The sequence below is a fragment of the Rhinoraja longicauda genome, chromosome 39 (genome assembly GCF_053455715.1).
Source record: "Rhinoraja longicauda isolate Sanriku21f chromosome 39, sRhiLon1.1, whole genome shotgun sequence".
Taxonomy (NCBI): domain Eukaryota; kingdom Metazoa; phylum Chordata; class Chondrichthyes; order Rajiformes; family Arhynchobatidae; genus Rhinoraja; species Rhinoraja longicauda.
In genome coordinates, this window is record NC_135991.1 from 7,962,946 (window position 1) to 7,981,970 (window position 19,025).

General features: G+C 59.5%; 1 protein-coding gene across 1 annotated transcript in view; it reads right to left on the bottom strand.

Moving 5' to 3' along the window:
* Window positions 1-6: 6 nt before the first annotated feature.
* The window catches only part of irak1 (interleukin-1 receptor-associated kinase 1), a 63,836-nt gene continuing 44,817 nt past the window's right edge, over window positions 7-19,025 (bottom strand). Inside the window, exons 10-14 of the mRNA XM_078430105.1 lie at window positions 18,863-18,931; window positions 17,605-17,811; window positions 7,716-8,235; window positions 4,816-4,941; window positions 7-828 (exon numbers count right to left, since the gene is read on the bottom strand). Of these exons, the coding sequence (XP_078286231.1) occupies window positions 773-828; window positions 4,816-4,941; window positions 7,716-8,235; window positions 17,605-17,811; window positions 18,863-18,931 (978 nt within the window). The 3' untranslated portion in view covers window positions 7-772. The remainder of the gene's footprint in view (window positions 829-4,815; window positions 4,942-7,715; window positions 8,236-17,604; window positions 17,812-18,862; window positions 18,932-19,025) is intronic.

Genomic DNA, 19,025 nt, shown 5'->3' on the forward strand with positions numbered 1-19,025 from the left:
CCAGCACCGCCATTCAATATGATCATGGCTGATCATCCACAATCAGTGCCCCGTTCCTGCTTTCTCCCCATATCACTTGGTCCCAAGAGCTAAATTTAACTCTCCCTTGAAAACATCCAGTGAATCGGCCTCCACTGCCCTCTGTGGCAGAGCATCCCACAGATTCACAATTCTCTGGGTGGAAAAGTTTTTTCCTCATCTCAATCCAAAATGGCCGACCCCTTATTCTTAAACTGTGCGTGGCCCCTGGTCTGGACTCCCCCAACATGGGGAACATTTTTCCTGTATCTACCCTGTCCAATCCCTTAAGAATTTTACAAGTTTCTATAACATCCCCTCTCATCCTTCTAAATTCCAGTGAATACAAGCCCAGTCGACCCATTCTTTCGTCGTGTGTCAGTCCCGCCATCCCGGATATTAACCTGGTGAACCTACGCTGCACTAGGTAGGTTCAATAGCAAGGATGTCCTTCCTCAAATGAGGAGTCCAAAACTGCACACAGTACTCCAGGTGCGGTCTCACCAGGGCCTTGTACAACTGCAGTAGGTCCTCCTTGCTCCGGTACTCAAATCCTCTCGCAATGATGGCCAACACGCCATTAGCGTTCTTCACAGTGACAACACACCCAGTCGATCCATTCTTTCATCGTAGGTCAGGGGAGGGAGAGGATTCTCAGTCTTGTCGGCCTCTGGACTGGGGAAGGGGAGACTGCCGTGGAAGGGGGGGGGGGGGTGGGGGGAGCGGCAGGTGGGACACAGCCTCTGACCTCCCATCAGTCGAACTCATCGCTCTCTTCAGGTGCCCTGCGACACGCTCCTGACCAGCTCTCTGCAAGGAGAGGAAGACAGTCGTTGAACACAGCCCAGACCATCGCGCGCACACCAAACCTCCCTTCCATTGGCTCCATCACCAAGGGCACGACCTTCCCTTGTGAAGGCTTTAGTTCAGTTTGGAAAGACAGCGCTGAAACAGGCCCTTTTGCCAGTCCGCACCGTCCAGCGATCCCCGCACACTAACGCTATCCTACGCGCACTAGGGGCCGCTACATGTTGTATCCCTTACAGGCTTCCCCTCTTCCATTATAGATGAGGCTCTCACTAGGGTCTCTTCTACATCCCGCAGCTCCGCTCTTGCTCCCCCCTCCCCCCACTCGCAACAAGGACAGAATCCCCCTCGTTCTCACCTTCCACCCCACCAGCCAGCGGATCCAACGAATCATCCGCCAACATTTCCGTCACCTACAACGGGACCCCACCGCTGGCCACATCTTCCCATCCCCTCCCCTTTCCGCAGAGACCGTTCCCTCCGTAACTCCCTGGTCCACTCGTCCCTTCCACCCAAACCACCCCATCCCCGGGCACTTTCCCCTGCAACCGCACGAGATGCAACACCTGTCCCTTTACCTCCCCCCTCAACTCCATCCAAGGACCCAAACAGTCTTTCCAGGTGAGACAGAGGTTCACCTGCACCTCCTCCAACCTCATCTATTGCATCCGCTGCTCCAGATGTCAACTTATTTACATCGGCGAGACCAAGCGCAGGCTCGGCGATCGTTTCGCTCAACACCTGCGCTCGGTCCCGCGTTGGCCAAACTGATCTCCCCGGTGGCCGAGCACTTCAACTCCCCCTCCCACTCCCAGTCTGACCTTTCTGTCCTGGGCCTCCTCCAGTGCCATAGTGAGGCCCACCGCAAATTGGGAGGAACAGCACCTCATATTTCGCCTGGGCAGCTTGCAGCCCAGTGGTATGAACATCGACTTCTCCAACTTTAAATAGTTCCTCTGTCCCTCTCTTCCCCTCCTCCTTCCCAGATCTCCCTCTATCTTCCTGTCTCCACCTATATCCTTCCTTTGTCCCGCCCCCCTGACATCAGTCTGAAGAAGGGTCTCGACCCGAAACGTCACCCATTCCTTCTCTCCTGAGATGCTGCCTGACCTGCTGAGTTACTCCAGCATTTTGTGAATAAATACCTTCGTGTTGTACCAAGTTGTTCCTTGCTATGCTGTCAGCCAAAACGCTATATCCCCTCAGACTATCTGTAATCAGACTTCACTGTACGGTCTGTCTGTTTTTTCGTCTTTTTTGTTATTTTTTAGTGTTTTAAAAGACTGTGTTAATGTTCTCTGGTTTATGTTATGTGGGGGGTGGGGTGGGGGTCGGGGGGGAAACATGTTTCCAATCTCTTCCCTTGCCGGAGTTACGAATGTTTTCCGGATCGTATCTCCGCTTGCTCTGCGGCCTAACATCGTGGAGCTGGCGGCCTTGCTCGGGACTGGCTTTAGATTTCGATTTTTAGATTTAGAGATACAGGCCCTTCAGCCCACCGAGTCCGCACCGCCCAGCGATCCCCGCACACTAACACTATCCTACACCCACCAGGGACAATTTTTACATTTACTCAGCCAATTAACCTACATAACCGCACGTCTTTGGAGTGTGGGAGGAAACCGAAGATCTCGGAGAAAACCCACGCAGGTCACGGGGAGAGCGTACAAACTCCGTACAGACGGCGCCCCGTAGTCAGGATCGAACCCGGGTCTCCGGCGCTGCATTCGCTGTAAGGCAGCAACTCTACCGCTGCGCCACCGTGCTGCCTTTGAGCCCCACAGCGGGGACGTGGACTTACCGTCGGAGCCTGCCATCCCTCGCCTGGGATCGACGCTCCAAACCGCGGCCTGCGACTTCACCATCGAGGAGCTCGCGGTCTCGGGTTGAGACCGATGTCGGGAAGCTCCAAAGACGCAGAAGGTTCGACCCGGGGTGGATCGCCCGGCGCGGGGGAGCCGAGATTCCCCCCCGATGCTGGAGCTTGATCGCCCCGACACGGAGGGCCCTGACCGCCGGCTACGGGAGCCAAGATCGTCCCGTAGGCTCGAGGCCCCCGAGGACAAAGAAGGGAAGAGATTGAACGTTTTGTTGGCCTTCCATCACAGTGAGGAATGTGGAGTGGTCACTGTAGCTCGTACCACAGCTAAAATCAAACCTTTCCTCCAATTCGACGACACTGAAAAAATCATTCTCGCTTTCATTTCCTCCCGCCTAGACTACTGCAACTCCCTATACACTGGGATCAGCCAATCTTCCCTGTCCCGCCTGCAACTGGTCCAAAACGCCGCAGCGAGACTCCTGACGGGTACCCGTAAAAGGGACCACATCACCCCGATTCTGGCCTCTCTCCACCGCTCCCTGTACGGTACAGAATCAACTTCAAGCTCCTCCTATTCACGTATAAAGCCCTAAATGGACATTCCCCCCCCCCTACATCAAAAATCTTCTAACCCCCCTCTCTAACTCCAGGTCCCTCAGGTCGGCCGACTTGGGGCTACTCACTATCCCGCGGTCTAGGCTTAAGCTCAGGGGTGACCGCGCTTTTGCAGTTGCAGCTCCTAGACTGTGGAACAGCATCCCTCTCCCCATCAGAACTGCCCCCTCCATCCACTCCTTTAAGTCCAGGCTCAAAACCTATTTCTACTCCCTAGCGTTTGAGGCTCATTGAGGGGGCGCTGTGAGCTGTTTATGTATGTGCTGTTATGTTTGTGTGCTACTGTATGTTTCATTTTTTTCCTCAGTACCTGAACTGATGTACAGCACTTTGGTCAACGTGGGTTGTTTTTAAATGTGCTGTACAAATAAAATTGACTTGACTGTGTAGGATGTTCATGTTAAAATGTATTCTGTGTGTCCTGTTGCCTATTGGCATGACCGTTTGGCAAAACAAATTCCTCGTATGTTGCAAAACATACTTGGCTAATAAAGTATGATTATGATTATGATTTATCTTGCACTAAACGTTCTTCCCTTTATCCTGTATCTGTGGAAAGCTTTTCACTGTACACGTGACAATAAACTAAATTAAACTAAACTCTTGATAGACACAAGTGGTAGAGTAACTCAGCGGGTCGGGCAGCATCTCTGTGAAGAACATGGACAGGTACAAAGTGCTGGAGTAACTCAGCGGGTCGGGCAGCATCTCTGTGGAGAACGTGGACAGGTACAAAGTGCTGGAGTAACTCAGCGGGTCAGGCAGCATCTCTGTGGAGAACGTGGACAGGTACAAAGTGCTGGAGTAACTCAGCGGGTCAGGCAGCATCTGTGGAGAACGTGGACAGGTACAAAGTGCTGGAGTAACTCAGCGGGTCAGGCAGCATCTCTGGAGAACGTGGACAGGTACAAAGTGCTGGAGTAACTCAGCGGGTCGGGCAGCATCTCTGTGGAGAACGTGGACAGGTACAAAGTGCTGGAGTAACTCAGCGGGTCAGGCAGCATCTCTGGAGAAAAAGAATGGGTGACATTTTGTGTGAGAGCCCTTTAGTTTAGTTTTGATACAGCGTGGAAACAGGCCCTTCGGCCCACCGGGTCCGCACCGACCAGCGATCCCCGCACACTAACACTATCCTACACACACTAGGGACAATTTACAATGATACGAAGCCAATTAACCTACAAACCTGCACGTCTTTGAGCCCCAACACTTTCATTTCACTGCACATCGAGTATGTGTATGTGACAAATAAATTTGACTTGACTTGGGTCTTTGGAGTGCGGGAGGAAACCGAAGATCTCGGAGAAGACCCACGCAGGTCACGGGGAGAACGTACAAACTCCGTACAGACGGCGCCCACGGTCGGGATGGAACCCGGGTCTCTGGCGCTGTGAGGCAACAACTCTACCGCTGCGCCACCTCACGGGGCCAGAGACCAGGGTTCGATCCTGACCTCGGGAGCTGTCTGTCTGCGTGGAGTTTGCGGGTTTGTGTGACGCAGCGGGTGTAGGTGACCCGGGGTTCGATCCTGACGTGGGGAGCGGCGATGTTACCTGGTCTGGGCGTGGAGGAGAGGAGCTCGCTGCTGTCGATCTCCCCGGCGTTGTACAGCGCCAACTGCTGTAGTATCTTCTGCTTGGCATGGTTGACCACGATGGACAGGGAGGGCAAAGACGACGCTGGCAGACAGAAGGTGCGGAGTTAGCCGCGGTGTGGGGCAGGGGGAGACAGACAGCACACGAAGAGGGGCAGTATTGCGTACAGTTTTGGTCATAGCGAGGGGATTTGAGTATAGGAGCAGGGAGGTTCTGCTGCAGTTGTACAGGGCATTGGTGAGACCGCACCTGGAGTATTGCGTACAGTTTTGGTCTCCTAATCTGAGGAAAGATATTCTTGCCATAGAGGGAGTACAGAGAAAGTTCACCAGATTGATTCCTGGGATGGCGGGACTTTCATACGAAGAAAGACTGGATAGACTCGGCTTGTACTCGCTGGAATTTAGAAGATTGAGGGGGGATCTTATAGAAACTTACAAAATTCTTAAGGGGTTGGACAGGCTAGATGCGGGAAGATTGTTCCCGATGTTGGGGAAGTCCAGAACAAGGGGTCACACAGTTTAAGGATAAGGGGGAAGTCTTTTAGGACCGAGATGAGAACGTTTTTTTTCACACAGAGAGTGGTGAATCTGTGGAATTCTCTGCCACAGAAGGTAGTTGAGGCCAGTTCATTGGCTATATTTAAGGGGGAGTTAGATGTGGCCCTTGTGGCTAAAGGGATCAGGGGGTATGGAGAGAAGGCAGGTACGGGATACTGAGTTGGATGATCAGCCATGATCATATTGAATGGCGGTGCGTACAGGGTCGAAGGGCCGAATGGCCTACTCCTGGCACCTATTTTCTATGTTTCTAAGAGGGCATTGAACCCGGGTCTCCGGCGTGGCGAGGCTAATGAGTGGTCGGAGGGGGGGGGATTTGGGGAGCGGAGGGAGGGCCCGTTTCCACGGCTACGACCAGGCGGCCATGTTGGGAGGCGGGCCCTGTACGGGCTCCTCCTCCACACCATGGCCCATCGTCCGGACGCCAAGCGGCGGTCGGTGTTGCCTTTCGGTCGTGAGAGGGCCCCTTGGTGGGGGTCTCTCTAGGCAGGGATTCTCCCCTCTACATCGGGGGCCTGGGGTGGAGGCGACTGTACCGGGGAGTCCCCTGCAATCTGCTTCTCTAGGGGTTGGTTCACAGACTCGCCGGCCGCCTGCCACTACAGCGGGCTGGAAGAGTGTGTGTTCCACGTGTACATGGAGTGTGTGTGTGTGTGTTCCACGTGTACATGGAGTGTGTGAGTCTGTGTTCCACGTGTACATGGAGTGTGTGAGTGTGTGTACCACGTGTACATGGAGTGTAGGTTCACCAGGTTAATTCCCGGAATGGCGGGACTGTCGTATGTTGTAAGACTGGAGCGACTAGGCTTGTATACACTGGAATTTAGAAGGACGAGAGGGGATCTTATCGAAACGTATAAGATTATTAAGGGGCTGGACACGTTAGAGGCAGGAAACATGTTCCCAATGTTGGGGGAGTTCAGAACCAGGGGCCACACAGTTTAAGAATAAGGGGTCGGCCATTTAGAACGGAGATGAGGAAAAACTTTTTCAGTCAGAGAGCTGTAAATCTGTGGAATTCTCTGCCTCAGAAGGCAGTGGAGGCCAATTCTCCGAATGCATTCAGGAGAGAGCTGGATAGAGCTCTTAAGGATAGCGGAGTCAGGGGGTATGGGGAGAAGGCAGGAACGGGGTACTGATTGAGAATGATCAGCCATGATCACATTGAATGGCGGTGCTGGCTCGAAGGGCCGAATGGCCTCCTCCTGCACCTATTGTCTATTGTCTGTGAATTGATAGATGAGATATTTTCTACATTTTAATGGTATCATCACACATACTGTTCTCCCAAAGCACTGATTACACTGCGAGAGGCATAGCCAAAGGCGGGTTTGCCTACTAAAATGGTGGGTTTTGCCTACTAAAATGGTGGGTTTTGCATACTAAAAATGGCGGTTTTGCCTACTAAAATGGTGGGGTTTGCCTACTAAAATGGCGGTTTTGCCTACTACATGGAGTGTGTGAGTCTGTGTTCCACGTGTACATGGAGTGTGTGAGTCTGTGTACCACGTGTACATGGAGTATGTGAGTCTGTGTTCCACGTGTACATGGAGTGTGTGAGGTTGCAGCCCCTGTTCCAATATCTAGAGGGGCTGCTCCTTGCCTTCTGACTGCACTTCCCGCCCACCATCCTCATCCTTTGGCCACCCTGTGCGTGGGGGAGAGGGGGCAGGGACTACTGTAGATGGGGCATGTTGGTCGGTGTGGGACTAGTGTAGATGGGGTACGTTGGCCGGTGTGGGCAGGTGGGACTAGTGTAGATGGGGCACGTTGGCCGGTGTGGGCAGGTGGGACTAGTGTAGATGGGGCATGTTGGCCGGTCTGGGCAGGTGGGACTAGTGTAGATGTGACATGTTGGCCGGTGTGGGCAGGTGGGACTAGTGTAGATGGGGCACGTTGGCCGGTGTGGGCAGGTGGGACTAGTGTAGATGGGGCATGTTGGCCGGTGTGGGCAGGTGGGACTAGTGTAGATGGGACATGTTGGGCGGTGTGGGCAAAGGTGGGACTAGTGTAGATGGGGCATGTTGGCCGGTGTGGGCGGGTGGGACTAGTGTAGATGGGGCATGTTGGTCGGTGTGGGCAGGTGGGACTAGTGTAGATGGGGCATGTTGGCCGGTGTGGGCAGGTGGGACTAGTGTAGATGGGGCATGTTGGCCGGTGTGGGCAGGTGGGGCATGTTGGCCGGTGTGGGCAGGTGGGGCATGTTGGCCGGTGTGGGCAGGTGGGGCATGTTGGCCGGTGTGGGCAAGTTGGGCCGAAGACTGTATCACTGCATGACTCTATGGGAAGGTCACTTACCTTGGGAGTCGGCGGAGAGGGAGGAGGGGGAGACGGACGATCGGCGGTGATCCCCCAGCACGGCAACGCCGTCCGGCAACCGGATCTGCCGCCGGCAAACAGCCCCCCCGCCGTGGTCGGTCGAGCTCTCGTCGGACTCCACCGGGTGCCGCGGGCCGGTGATGGAGCGAGAGGAGGAGGAGGAGGAGGAGGAGGAGGGGGAGGGGGTATAGGTGCCGGAGTAGCCGGCATCTCCGCCCGCCCGGCATTCCCAGTGCCGGAGAGCGGAGAGGGACGGGGCGGGCCGGAGGGAGTCCGAGCTGCAGAGGGAGGGAGCGGGTGAGAGGGGGTCCGAGCTGAGGTGGGGTCCCGGACGTGGGCTCTCGCAGTAGGAGTTCTCGGTGGGGTTGAGCGAGCTGCGCTGCAGCCTCTCGGCCAGTCCCGTCACCGCCAGCCCCGTCTCCAGTGAGACGGGCAGAGCGGACTCACGGCCGGTAGCGAGCCGCAGCGAGTCTCGCATCTCCTCCAGCTTCTCGTACACCTGGCACGTAAACAAACACGCACAGCAATCTGAGACAGCGCCCTCCAACACGAAACGCAACGCACCCACGCTGCCCGAACACGAATCGCAACGCACCCACGCCACCCGAACACGAAACGCAACGCACCCACGCCGCCCGAACACGAAACGCAACGCACCCACGCCACCCGAACACGAAACGCAACGCACCCACGCCACCCGAACACGAAACGCAACGCACCCACGCCGCCCGAACACGAAACGCAACGCACCCACGCCACCCGAACACGAAACGCAACGCACCCACGCCACCCGAACACGAAACGCAACGCACCCACGCCACCCGAACACGAAACGCAACGCACCCACGCCGCCCGAACACGAAACGCAACGCACCCACGCCACCCGAACACGAAACGCACCCACGCCACCCGAACACGAAACGCACCCACCCACGCCACCCGAACACGAAACGCAACGCACCCACGCCGCCCGAACACGAAACGCAACGCACCCACGCCACCCGAACACGAAACGCAACGCACCCACGCCGCCCGAACACGAAACGCAACGCACCCACGCCACCCGAACACGAAACGCACCCACGCCACCCGAACACGAAACGCACCCACGCCACCCGAACACGAAACGCACCCACGCCGCCCGAACACGAAACGCAACGCACCCACGCTGCCCGGCACAAAACGCAACGCACCCACGCCACCCGAACACAAAACGCAACGCACCCACGCCACCCGAACACGAAACGCAACGCACCCACGCCACCCGAACACGAAACGCAACGCACCCACGCCACCCGAACACGAAACGCAACGCACCCACGCCGCCCGAACACGAAACGCAACGCACCCACGCCACCCGAACACGAAACGCAACGCACCCACGCCACCCGAACACGAAACGCAACGCACCCACGCCACCCGAACACGAAACGCAACGCACCCACGCCGCCCGAACACGAAACGCAACGCACCCACGCCACCCGAACACGAAACGCAACGCACCCACGCCGCCCGAACACGAAACGCAACGCACCCACGCCACCCGAACACGAAACGCAACGCACCCACGCCGCCCGAACACGAAACGCAACGCACCCACGCCACCCGAACACGAAACGCAACGCACCCACGCCGCCCGAACACGAAACGCACCCACCCACGCCACCCGAACACGAAACGCAACGCACCCACGCCGCCCGAACACGAAACGCAACGCACCCACGCCACCCGAACACGAAACGCAACGCACCCACGCCGCCCGAACACGAAACGCAACGCACCCACGCCACCCGAACACGAAACGCAACGCACCCACGCCACCCGAACACGAAACGCAACGCACCCACGCCGCCCGAACACGAAACGCAACGCACCCACGCCACCCGAACACGAAACGCAACGCACCCACGCCGCCCGAACACGAAACGCACCCACGCCACCCGAACACGAAACGCAACGCACCCACGCCGCCCGAACACGAAACGCAACGCACCCACGCCACCCGAACACGAAACGCAACGCACCCACGCCGCCCGAACACGAAACGCAACGCACCCACGCCACCCGAACACGAAACGCACCCACGCCACCCGAACACGAAACGCACCCACGCCACCCGAACACGAAACGCACCCACGCCGCCCGAACACGAAACGCAACGCACCCACGCTGCCCGGCACAAAACGCAACGCACCCACGCCACCCGAACACAAAACGCAACGCACCCACGCCACCCGAACACGAAACGCAACGCACCCACGCCACCCGAACACGAAACGCAACGCACCCACGCCGCCCGAACACGAAACGCACCCACGCCACCCGAACACGAAACGCACCCACCCACGCCACCCGAACACGAAACGCAACGCACCCACGCCACCCGAACACGAAACGCAACGCACCCACGCCACCCGAACACGAAACGCAACGCACCCACGCCGCCCGAACACGAAACGCAACGCACCCACGCCACCCGAACACGAAACGCAACGCACCCACGCCACCCGAACACGAAACGCAACGCACCCACGCCACCCGAACACGAAACGCAACGCACCCACGCCGCCCGAACACGAAACGCAACGCACCCACGCCACCCGAACACGAAACGCAACGCACCCACGCCGCCCGAACACGAAACGCAACGCACCCACGCCACCCGAACACGAAACGCACCCACGCCACCCGAACACGAAACGCACCCACCCACGCCACCCGAACACGAAACGCAACGCACCCACGCCGCCCGAACACGAAACGCAACGCACCCACGCCACCCGAACACGAAACGCAACGCACCCACGCCGCCCGAACACGAAACGCACCCACCCACGCCACCCGAACACGAAACGCAACGCACCCACGCCGCCCGAACACGAAACGCAACGCACCCACGCCACCCGAACACGAAACGCACCCACGCCACCCGAACACGAAACGCACCCACCCACGCCACCCGAACACGAAACGCAACGCACCCACGCCGCCCGAACACGAAACGCAACGCACCCACGCCACCCGAACACGAAACGCAACGCACCCACGCCGCCCGAACACGAAACGCACCCACCCACGCCACCCGAACACGAAACGCAACGCACCCACGCCACCCGAACACAAAACGCAACGCACCCACGCCACCCGAACACGAAACGCAACGCACCCACGCCACCCGAACACGAAACGCAACGCACCCACGCCGCCCGAACACGAAACGCACCCACGCCACCCGAACACGAAACGCACCCACCCACGCCACCCGAACACGAAACGCAACGCACCCACGCCACCCGAACACGAAACGCAACGCACCCACGCCACCCGAACACGAAACGCAACGCACCCACGCCGCCCGAACACGAAACGCAACGCACCCACGCCACCCGAACACGAAACGCAACGCACCCACGCCACCCGAACACGAAACGCAACGCACCCACGCCACCCGAACACGAAACGCAACGCACCCACGCCGCCCGAACACGAAACGCAACGCACCCACGCCACCCGAACACGAAACGCAACGCACCCACGCCGCCCGAACACGAAACGCAACGCACCCACGCCACCCGAACACGAAACGCACCCACGCCACCCGAACACGAAACGCACCCACGCCACCCGAACACGAAACGCACCCACGCCGCCCGAACACGAAACGCAACGCACCCACGCTGCCCGGCACAAAACGCAACGCACCCACGCCACCCGAACACAAAACGCAACGCACCCACGCCACCCGAACACGAAACGCAACGCACCCACGCCACCCGAACACGAAACGCAACGCACCCACGCCACCCGAACACGAAACGCAACGCACCCACGCCGCCCGAACACGAAACGCAACGCACCCACGCCACCCGAACACGAAACGCAACGCACCCACGCCACCCGAACACGAAACGCAACGCACCCACGCCACCCGAACACGAAACGCAACGCACCCACGCCGCCCGAACACGAAACGCAACGCACCCACGCCACCCGAACACGAAACGCAACGCACCCACGCCGCCCGAACACGAAACGCAACGCACCCACGCCACCCGAACACGAAACGCAACGCACCCACGCCGCCCGAACACGAAACGCAACGCACCCACGCCACCCGAACACGAAACGCAACGCACCCACGCCGCCCGAACACGAAACGCACCCACCCACGCCACCCGAACACGAAACGCAACGCACCCACGCCGCCCGAACACGAAACGCAACGCACCCACGCCACCCGAACACGAAACGCAACGCACCCACGCCGCCCGAACACGAAACGCAACGCACCCACGCCACCCGAACACGAAACGCAACGCACCCACGCCACCCGAACACGAAACGCAACGCACCCACGCCGCCCGAACACGAAACGCAACGCACCCACGCCACCCGAACACGAAACGCAACGCACCCACGCCGCCCGAACACGAAACGCACCCACGCCACCCGAACACGAAACGCAACGCACCCACGCCGCCCGAACACGAAACGCAACGCACCCACGCCACCCGAACACGAAACGCAACGCACCCACGCCGCCCGAACACGAAACGCAACGCACCCACGCCACCCGAACACGAAACGCACCCACGCCACCCGAACACGAAACGCACCCACGCCACCCGAACACGAAACGCACCCACGCCGCCCGAACACGAAACGCAACGCACCCACGCTGCCCGGCACAAAACGCAACGCACCCACGCCACCCGAACACAAAACGCAACGCACCCACGCCACCCGAACACGAAACGCAACGCACCCACGCCACCCGAACACGAAACGCAACGCACCCACGCCGCCCGAACACGAAACGCACCCACGCCACCCGAACACGAAACGCACCCACCCACGCCACCCGAACACGAAACGCAACGCACCCACGCCACCCGAACACGAAACGCAACGCACCCACGCCACCCGAACACGAAACGCAACGCACCCACGCCGCCCGAACACGAAACGCAACGCACCCACGCCACCCGAACACGAAACGCAACGCACCCACGCCACCCGAACACGAAACGCAACGCACCCACGCCACCCGAACACGAAACGCAACGCACCCACGCCGCCCGAACACGAAACGCAACGCACCCACGCCACCCGAACACGAAACGCAACGCACCCACGCCGCCCGAACACGAAACGCAACGCACCCACGCCACCCGAACACGAAACGCACCCACGCCACCCGAACACGAAACGCACCCACGCCACCCGAACACGAAACGCACCCACGCCACCCGAACACGAAACGCAACGCACCCACGCTGCCCGAACACGAAACGCAACGCACCCACGCCACCCGAACACGAAACGCAACGCACCCACGCCGCCCGAACACGAAACGCACCCACCCACGCCACCCGAACACGAAACGCAACGCACCCACGCCGCCCGAACACGAAACGCAACGCACCCACGCCACCCGAACACGAAACGCAACGCACCCACGCCGCCCGAACACGAAACGCAACGCACCCACGCCACCCGAACACGAAACGCACCCACGCCACCCGAACACGAAACGCACCCACGCCACCCGAACACGAAACGCACCCACGCCGCCCGAACACGAAACGCAACGCACCCACGCTGCCCGGCACAAAACGCAACGCACCCACGCCACCCGAACACAAAACGCAACGCACCCACGCCACCCGAACACGAAACGCAACGCACCCACGCCACCCGAACACGAAACGCAACGCACCCACGCCACCCGAACACGAAACGCAACGCACCCACGCCGCCCGAACACGAAACGCACCCACGCCACCCGAACACGAAACGCAACGCACCCACGCCGCCCGAACACGAAACGCAACGCACCCACGCCACCCGAACACGAAACGCAACGCACCCACGCCGCCCGAACACGAAACGCAACGCACCCACGCCACCCGAACACGAAACGCACCCACGCCACCCGAACACGAAACGCACCCACCCACGCCACCCGAACACGAAACGCAACGCACCCACGCCGCCCGAACACGAAACGCAACGCACCCACGCCACCCGAACACGAAACGCAACGCACCCACGCCGCCCGAACACGAAACGCACCCACCCACGCCACCCGAACACGAAACGCAACGCACCCACGCCGCCCGAACACGAAACGCAACGCACCCACGCCACCCGAACACGAAACGCAACGCACCCACGCCGCCCGAACACGAAACGCAACGCACCCACGCCACCCGAACACGAAACGCAACGCACCCACGCCACCCGAACACGAAACGCAACGCACCCACGCCGCCCGAACACGAAACGCAACGCACCCACGCCACCCGAACACGAAACGCAACGCACCCACGCCACCCGAACACGAAACGCAACGCACCCACGCCGCCCGAACACGAAACGCAACGCACCCACGCCACCCGAACACGAAACGCACCCACGCCACCCGAACACGAAACGCACCCACCCACGCCACCCGAACACGAAACGCAACGCACCCACGCCGCCCGAACACGAAACGCAACGCACCCACGCCACCCGAACACGAAACGCAACGCACCCACGCCGCCCGAACACGAAACGCACCCACCCACGCCACCCGAACACGAAACGCAACGCACCCACGCCGCCCGAACACGAAACGCAACGCACCCACGCCACCCGAACACGAAACGCAACGCACCCACGCCGCCCGAACACGAAACGCAACGCACCCACGCCACCCGAACACGAAACGCACCCACGCCACCCGAACACGAAACGCACCCACGCCACCCGAACACGAAACGCACCCACGCCGCCCGAACACGAAACGCAACGCACCCACGCTGCCCGGCACAAAACGCAACGCACCCACGCCACCCGAACACAAAACGCAACGCACCCACGCCACCCGAACACGAAACGCAACGCACCCACGCCACCCGAACACGAAACGCAACGCACCCACGCCACCCGAACACGAAACGCAACGCACCCACGCCGCCCGAACACGAAACGCACCCACGCCACCCGAACACGAAACGCAACGCACCCACGCCGCCCGAACACGAAACGCAACGCACCCACGCCACCCGAACACGAAACGCAACGCACCCACGCCGCCCGAACACGAAACGCAACGCACCCACGCCACCCGAACACGAAACGCACCCACGCCACCCGAACACGAAACGCACCCACCCACGCCACCCGAACACGAAACGCAACGCACCCACGCCGCCCGAACACGAAACGCAACGCACCCACGCCACCCGAACACGAAACGCAACGCACCCACGCCGCCCGAACACGAAACGCACCCACCCACGCCACCCGAACACGAAACGCAACGCACCCACGCCGCCCGAACACGAAACGCAACGCACCCACGCCACCCGAACACGAAACGCAACGCACCCACGCCGCCCGAACACGAAACGCAACGCACCCACGCCACCCGAACACGAAACGCAACGCACCCACGCCACCCGAACACGAAACGCAACGCACCCACGCCGCCCGAACACGAAACGCAACGCACCCACGCCACCCGAACACGAAACGCAACGCACCCACGCCGCCCGAACACGAAACGCACCCACGCCACCCGAACACGAAACGCAACGCACCCACGCCGCCCGAACACGAAACGCAACGCACCCACGCCACCCGAACACGAAACGCAACGCACCCACGCCGCCCGAACACGAAACGCAACGCACCCACGCCACCCGAACACGAAACGCACCCACGCCACCCGAACACGAAACGCACCCACGCCACCCGAACACGAAACGCACCCACGCCGCCCGAACACGAAACGCAACGCACCCACGCTGCCCGGCACAAAACGCAACGCACCCACGCCACCCGAACACAAAACGCAACGCACCCACGCCACCCGAACACGAAACGCAACGCACCCACGCCACCCGAACACGAAACGCAACGCACCCACGCCGCCCGAACACGAAACGCACCCACGCCACCCGAACACGAAACGCACCCACGCCGCCCGAACACGAAACGCAACGCACCCACGCTGCCCGGCACAAAACGCAACGCACCCACGCCACCCGAACACAAAACGCAACGCACCCACGCCACCCGAACACGAAACGCAACGCACCCACGCCACCCGAACACGAAACGCAACGCACCCACGCCACCCGAACACGAAACGCAACGCACCCACGCCGCCCGAACACGAAACGCAACGCACCCACGCCACCCGAACACGAAACGCAACGCACCCACGCCGCCCGAACACGAAACGCAACGCACCCACGCCACCCGAACACGAAACGCACCCACGCTGCCCGAACACGAAACGCAACGCACCCACGCCACCCGAACACGAAACGCAACGCACCCACGCCACCCGAACACGAAACGCAACGCACCCACGCCGCCCGAACACGAAACGCAACGCACCCACGCCACCCGAACACGAAACGCAACGCACCCACGCCACCCGAACACGAAACGCAACGCACCCACGCCGCCCGAACACGAAACGCAACGCACCCACGCCACCCGAACACGAAACGCAACGCACCCACGCCGCCCGAACACGAAACGCAACGCACCCACGCCACCCGAACACGAAACGCAACGCACCCACGCCACCCGAACACGAAACGCAACGCACCCACGCCACCCGAACACGAAACGCACCCACGCCACCCGAACACGAAACGCACCCACGCCGCCCGAACACGAAACGCAACGCACCCACGCTGCCCGGCACAAAACGCAACGCACCCACGCCACCCGAACACAAAACGCAACGCACCCACGCCACCCGAACACGAAACGCAACGCACCCACGCTATCCAAACACGAAACGCACCCACCCACGCTATCCAAACACGAAACGCAACGCACCCACGCCACCCGAACACGAAACGCAACGCACCCACGCCACCCGAACACGAAACGCACCCACCCACGCCGCCCGAACACGAAACGCACGCACCCACGCCGTCCACACACGAAACGCAACGCACCCACGCCACCGGCACGAAACCCACCCACCCACCCACGCTGCCCAAACACTAAACTCACCCACCCACGCTGCCGCAATCAGTAACCCGTGCCTGCCTTCTCCCCATATCCCATGATTCCACTAGCCCCCTAGAGCTCTATCTAACTGTCTCTTAAATCCATCCAGTGATTTGGCCTCCACTGCCCTCTGTGGCAGAGAATCCCACACATTCACAACTCTCTGGGTGAAAACGTCCCTTCTCACCTCAGTTTTAAATGGCCTCCCCTTTATTCTAAGACTGTGTGGCCCCTGGTTCTGGACTCGCCCAACATTGGGAACATTTTTCCTGCATCTCGCGGAGAGAAGGTTCACCAGATTGATCCCTGGGATGGCAGGACTTTCATATGAAGAAAGACTGGATAGACTCGGCTTGTACTCGCTGGGATTTAGAAGATTGAGGGGGGATCTTATAGAAACTTACAAAATTCTTAAGGGGTTGGACAGGCTAGATGCAGGAAGATTGTTCCCGATGTTGGGGAAGTCCAGAACAAGGGGTCACAGTTTAAGGATAAGGGGGAAGTCTTTTAGGACCGAGATGAGAACGTTTTTTTTCCACACAGAGAGTGGTGAATCTGTGGAATTCTCTGCCACAGGAGGTAGTTGAGGCCAGTTCATTGGCTATATTTAAGGGGGAGTTAGATGTGGCCCTTGTGGCTAAAGGGATCAGGGGGTATGGAGAGAAGGCAGGTACGGGATACTGAGTTGGATGATCAGCCATGATCATATTGAATGGCGGCGCGTACAGGCTCGAAGGGCCGAATGGCCTACTCCTGCACCTATTTTCTATGTTTCATTCTTCTCCTATCAGTGATGGACTGGATGGGCCAAGCGGTCTGATTCTGCTCTCGTGTGGTGACTTACCCGAGTCATCTTGGGCCTCCTCTTCCTCTTGCGGCTGAGGCACTCGGATGCGAGGGCGCAGAGGCGCGGGGGGAGGTCGGGTGGGCAGGGTCCCGCCCTGAGGTCCAGGTGCTTGCGGCAAACCCTGGCGGCAACCTGCTGCCCCGCCTTGCCCGCCCTCTGCTCCTCCTCGTCCTCCTCCTCCTCCTCCTCCTCGATCACGTCCTTCTGCAGCGGGGAGGGGCCGGCAAGAAAAGAGCGTCCGGTCGGTTTACAGGGCGGAGAACGGAACCGCAGGTGCTGGTTTACACCGGAGACAAACGCAAAGCGCCGGAGTAACTCAGCGGGTCAGGCAGCATCGCTGGAGAAAAAAGTTGGGTGACGTTTCTGGTCGAGACCCTTCTTCAGACAGGATCGAATGGCGTCTGGAGAAGGGTCCCGACCCGAGACGTCAGCCATCATCTTACTCCAGAGTTGCTGCCTGACCCGCTGAGTTACTCCAGCACTTTGTACCCGTCCACGTTCTCCACAGAGATGCTGCCTGACCCGCTGAGTTACTCCAGCACTCTGTACCCATCCACGTTCTCCACAGAGATGCTGCCCGACCCGCTGAGTTACTCCAGCACTTTGTACCTGTCCACGTTCTCCACAGAGATGCTGCCTGACCCGCTGAGTTACTCCAGCACTTTGTACCTGTCCATGTTCTCCACAGATGCTGCCTGAACCGGAAATTGGAGGAACAGCACCTCATATTTCGCCTGGGCAGTTTGCAGCCCAGTGGTATGAACATCGACTTCTCCAACTTTAGATAGTTCCTCTGTCCCTCTCTTCCCCTCCTCCTTCCTAGATCTCCCTCTATCTTCCTGTCTCCACCTATATCCTTCCTTTGTCCCACCCCCTGACATCAGTCTGAGGAAGGGTCTCGACCCGAAACGTCGCCCATTCCTTCTCTCCCGAGATGCTGCCTGACCCGCTGAGTTACTCCAACATTTTGTGAATAAATCCCTTCGATTTGTACCAGCATCTGCAGTTATTTTCTTATATATATGGACTCCTGCACTGGACTCTTGCACGAAACTTTATTCTCTGGCTTTATATATATAGTTTAGTGTAATAGTCCAGTCCAGTAAAGTCTGATTAAAGATAGTCAGAGTATTGTCTTTCCGCTGACTGGATGGCATGCAACAAAAAGATTTTCACTGTACCTCGGTACACATGACAATCCCTCTGGCCCCTCTCTGATCTGGGGGAATATGGATCGGTTGGACAGGGGACTCACCAGGAACTTGGATTTTGCCGGGCCGTCATTCTCCAGGGCTTTTCGTCCGGTCAGGATCTCCAGCAGAACCTGCAAGGGAGGAGCGTTTGTGGTAGAGGCGGGTGGAGGGTGAGTGTGGGGCAAGCTCAGCCATGGGGATGGATCTGCCGGCTCCGGCCTTGGC